This window comes from Aptenodytes forsteri, unplaced genomic scaffold (assembly GCF_000699145.1).
Source record: "Aptenodytes forsteri isolate BGI_AS27 unplaced genomic scaffold, ASM69914v1 Scaffold250, whole genome shotgun sequence".
Taxonomy (NCBI): domain Eukaryota; kingdom Metazoa; phylum Chordata; class Aves; order Sphenisciformes; family Spheniscidae; genus Aptenodytes; species Aptenodytes forsteri.
Genome location: NW_008794008.1, coordinates 549,571 through 554,962, shown reverse-complemented (window position 1 = coordinate 554,962; position 5,392 = coordinate 549,571). Strand labels below are relative to the sequence as shown.

At 37.2% G+C, this 5,392-nt stretch overlaps 1 protein-coding gene across 1 annotated transcript in view; it reads right to left on the bottom strand.

Moving 5' to 3' along the window:
* RECK (reversion inducing cysteine rich protein with kazal motifs) overlaps window positions 1-5,392 on the bottom strand; it is an 80,582-nt gene that overhangs the window by 71,612 nt on the left and 3,578 nt on the right. The window contains exon 4 of the mRNA XM_019474784.1: window positions 1,941-2,062. Coding sequence (XP_019330329.1) covers window positions 1,941-2,062 — 122 coding nt within the window. The remainder of the gene's footprint in view (window positions 1-1,940; window positions 2,063-5,392) is intronic.

Sequence of the window (5,392 nt, the reverse complement as noted above, 5' to 3'; positions counted from 1 at the left end):
CTCAGGGACTGGCTGGGCATTGGTCGGCAGGTGGTGAGCAATTGCATTGTGCATCACTTGCTTTGTATATTCGTATTATTATTATTACTAGGATTTTATTCTATTTCAATTATTAAACTTTTTATCTCAACCCATGAGTTTTCTCACTTTTACTCTTCCAGTTCTCTCTCCCATCCCACCGGGGAGGGAGTGAGCAAGCGGCTGCGTGGTGCTCAGTTGCTGGCTGGGGTTAAACCACAACACAGTCACCTCCCATGTATGTAAACTTTCATCCTACAAATTTTATGTTTAAGACAAGGGGGTAAGTATCAAATAATACATTCCAAAATGGATTCAACAAAGACAAAGCATTTGAATCGTGCTGCACAAAATGGTTAAGTTACAGAGCACGAAAATCAGTAGAAAAATAGTAGACAGCCCCTTCAGTCAGTTTCCTGGCCTATATCAAAGGGTCATTCAGAAAATAATGCTACCAGCCTGATGTGAGGTAACTAAGACAGCTCCTTGTAGAACAATTTTGAGGGGCGCCAGTCTTGCTTTAGTCTTGTTCTAGACCTCTCACCACAAAGACTCTGAATATTCTGATTATCTGAGTAGAGAGAGATCATCCAGATGAGGCAAGATCAGAATATCTTACAAAAACCACAGAAAACCCTACACAACAATTAGAACCAGTGTAACAGAAATGGGATGAAATTTGACAGTAAAAAGCTCAAGGCCCTTCATGAACAGCTAACAGGAATTCACATGATAAACTGGGAACTTCAAACCAATAAAGTTTGGTTTGAAGAAAGAATTGGACAGATTATTCCAAATACCCTCTCAATGCAGCTACTAAACCTGCCAATTAAATTTGTTTATATACAGGAATGGGTATCTTTCTCTTACTTACCCATAAGTTTTAACACAATTTTTGAGACTGAGTGCTATACTTTTGTTTATGATACCATGTACAGTTTTGCTTACCTGTATTCAAAGAGATAAAATTATGCTGGAAGGGCTGCAAGAATAATTATACGAATTGAGAGAATATCTTATGCAAAGAGACTACAAGACTTTTCCTTGTTTGGCCTAACAATAGGAAAGCTGAAAGGGGATTTGGTTGCACTCTATAAATATATCAGGGAGGAAGAAGTGCAATTTAAACTAAAAGTTTTGTTAGTACAATCACAGATAAATATAAACTTAATCATAACCAGGTTTAGTGCTTGAATAGCCCCAAAGTGGGTAATGAAGACAAGAAAAGGGAGCAGGTATGATGTAAGGACACAATTTTGATATTAAAAATTAATTTAATTTAATATAAAAATTGTGTATACATGTATGTATGCTTTACTGGTATAAAACTTTTTATGTATATAAATTTATATAAATACACACACACAAAACTGTACAACATACTATACAAAGGTACTGGAAAAATATTTTCCAAGCTTGAATTTAGCACAAACAGCTCTTTGTTATTACCTTATGAACAGAGTAAGTAAGCAGTTTTTGCTGGATTCACAAAGCCATATATCATAATAAGTATCTCAGATGCTTGGCTAAGAAACAAGAACTGGCAGGAATAAAGAACAGTACTAACATCTTGTTCTTCTTTTTAAATTCCCCAAAACTTGGAAACACACAAGATCCAGAAACTGGGTAAAATACCTTCACCCCTCCCATTTCCTAACATACTTATCACTTCTTGACCAAATCCTGACCTCAGATTTGTATCTATTTCTCCTCAAATTCAGCAGAACCTGTTTTCCACTATGAAAGAGGACTACAGCTTTAAACCTTTAAGTTCTCATTTAAATAACAATAATATTACATCTCATGATTCACACATAGTATTCACACAGAAAATCATTTGCTTATAACCCTAATCTTCCTATGTCATTGTCTAAAGGCATGATTTTAACTCTGAGGGATAAACCAAATTTAAAACAACTTACCTGTTCACAGACATCACGGCACATTAAGTTGTCCTTTGCATGGTAACAACAAGACAAGCCTATGGAAAAGCAGGGGGAGGGAAAAAGATATTTAAAAGACTTGAAGCACTTAACTATCACTTCTGAACAGAAGCAACCACTTGGGGGCCTATCAGGACGATTTGTCTGGTCCACAGATGACTCTCAGAAATTTTCCTTCCCGGAAGGCAAAAAAGAAGATGAGAAATTTTTGTTCCAAAGTTGACGCAGATCTGTTCATCGAGTCTCACAGAATTACTGCTGAACACTCACTGCCACCAAAAGGAGATCTCACTCCCCTTCCTTCTGCTTTTAGCCACATTTCTGCTGCTTAACTTGCACTAACTTGGCACCTGCCAAATACCTTCATAAGGCAATTCAATTTATTAACCCAGGAGAAATAAAAAAAAAAGACTAGAATAATAAAATGTGAACAAAAATCCCACCAAAAAACTCCATAGAGACTATATGCCTTTGTAAATTGAATAGTCTCACAGAATCTGAAAAGTGCAAGAACCAGTTAGAACAGGCGGAAAAAGAAATCAGAGCAGGAACCCCTTTTCACACAGAGGTGAACACAGCTGCTCATTGAACTCTGGTTTCTTAAAAACTTGGAACAGAGCTATAAGCTGTTCCACTAGTGATGGATGATTAAGAGTGGTTTTGCAAGACTAGATGTAAGTCATAAAGCAAACACAGATATGAACACATCAACAGGAAAACAAATGAGACTGAAGCACTGAGAAGTCATGAAACACCAAGATTTAAAGCATCCTTTTTAACATTATACTTTGTTGTGCTTTGTCCCCCTACCATCCAAATATTTCCTTCATTCGGTGTTAAGCTCGGCCAATATAAAATGAATTGCACAACTCCTTGATATTCATTTTCATCCTCACTGCCTGGTGTTTGGAACAGTGTATTAGAAAACAGACAGAGGTTTCCTTCAAAGCTTTTACTTCCATGCACATCTTCACACACAGGGTCATTTAATGATTACAGATTTCTGCTCAACTGTATCTGAACTACATATCACACCGATACAACATAGAAGCAATACTGTACAATGATACCACACAGATAAAGTTGTATTTCACAAGACCTAGTTACTAAATAGATTTTGACCGAACCAATAAGAGGGATCTTGGGCATGAATTCCTTGATAATTTCACAGCTTACAAGTGTTTTCATCTGAAAGCTTACAGCTGTTACAAGAAGATAGCCAATTTAAAAAAAAAAAAACAAAAGAATCCACCACCACCAAAACCAAAATTCTCCAATATTGAAATGACATTAAAAAAGAAAAGAAAATTTCAGCCTGAAAATGTTGAGGAACTGGGGGAGGGCGGGGAGTGGAAATCACTGAAAAGGTTTTCTGAAACAGTCACAATTTAAAACGGCTACTACAGGATTGAGCTATATTTTAATGCAGAAATCTATCATTCCTGAAGAGGAAAGACGTGAAACCAAAGTAGGACTTGTAACTGGTGAATGTTTTCATTAATAATTAGAAACAACACAGCAAAATGCCTGTAATAAATTAGGACAGCATCAAAATCCTGCTTACAATACGATGAAATGAAAGAATGAAATTGTAAAATTGATTTTAATGTTTTTTGCCAATTTTCTACCATCGCAGAAAAGGACTGAGATATGACACAAATGGCGTAAAAATCTTTCCGATTTGAGGGCTACACATGGGATCCTGCAGGTTTTCCTGCACTACGTTCAGTAAGCCGATCTGTGCCAAGAATCAACTTCATCATTAGCAGGCTCCACCATGTTCAAACTTCAGTTATTATTTCACTTAACTGAAAAGCTTTGCTTTACACTTTATTAGTCCTGTTATAAAGCCATGGTATTAGAAATATATAACAATAAAAACCATTAACTTTGAAGAACAGACAGTTTTTCTTAAGGCAAGAGTTGCACTTATTTTCAGAAACGTTTCTAAATTTCAGTGCCTATGCAATCAGTCTGCAAGCAAATTAACACAGCGCTGGAGAAAACATTCAGGTTCACAATGAAAAGATATCCAGCAAATTAATTGTCAAAATCCAACCAAACGTACTTAAACATAGGCTTTACTTACAAACAGAAATACTGGCTACTCAATCATGTTTTTGTTGTTTTGTTTCACCGTGAGTCCTAGAAATTTTTCATTATATAAATTTTTATTGCGAGTAACTGCTACATTTAAGAGACCCAAGAATTTACAGTTCCCAACCTATAAAGAAAATTTACATTGGCTTAGGTGACAATGCATATGTTTAACTGCGTATGTCACTATGATTTGAGTTCATTAATATCTTATGCAACATTTTATTAAACGCTCCTTCACATAGATTATTGAATACTCTGTGGTCTTTTATCCATTAGTTTTCAGTGGCTGTCAACCGTCCTATGAGGGTTAACACACATCCAGGATAGTTCTCCTTCTCAATCACTTCCACTGCTGAGTTTCAAGTCTTATCAATTATACCAAAGAGTGTTACAATGAAATAACAATATACTAAACTTTATGGTCATTTAATTCCTTTTATACAAAATCGTAATCAATTGATGGTATCTTGAATTAGCAGCAAATTAAACTGGCCCAGAGTGATCTTTAGTGCTTAAGTCAGAAATAGAAGGTATTAACAATATCCATTCCAAACACAATTCCTCAGTTCTCTTTCTAGTTAACCTCTTCTGAAATGTCTTATGACACCTCTTTCAGTCAGTCCCTTACCTTCTCATTTCCACTTTTTCTAGTTTTACTAAAAAATTTCCAGGTTTCATTTCAAAATTTTATTCACGTCCAACTATGAAGTATCTACACTTCCTTCTTTGATAATACCTGCTATCTCAGCAATATGAGTAGGTTTACCAAGGGAAAGTTGGGCTAGAGTATGTCGTATTTCATTCCACTAGCTTTTTACCGCCAACTTTAATGCGGGAAACTATTTTATCACTACCCTTCTCTCTATTAAACATCTTGCCTTTACTTTTTTAAAAATTCAGTATCTTGTTCAATACCATTCTTCTTATTGAAAATGTCAGCAAAACCACAAGGAATACAAGCCCTGGAATACAAGGGCTGTTCTGACATTTCATACGGCAATCCACAAGTCAGGTTTTACCCATCTGGAGCAAGACACCAGGTCTTCTCTGTTTCAAACCACAATCTTGGGAATTTACCTATTGCCCGCACGACAGCCGAAGACACAAATCCTGGCCCCGAGTCATGTAACTCGGTGGGGTAAAAGAAGGGGTCTGTCCCCATCACACTGCCAGGCGGGATGTGGGAAAGACGGCCGTACCCCTGCATCCCACTCCTCGCTACCTCAGCTATTTAAGCCCCCTCTCTCCGGCTGCCGGCCTTCGCACCAGGGTTTCAGGCGGGCGCTTTCCACGGGTAGGCGGGGGGTGGGGGGGGGGGCGGACACCGAGAC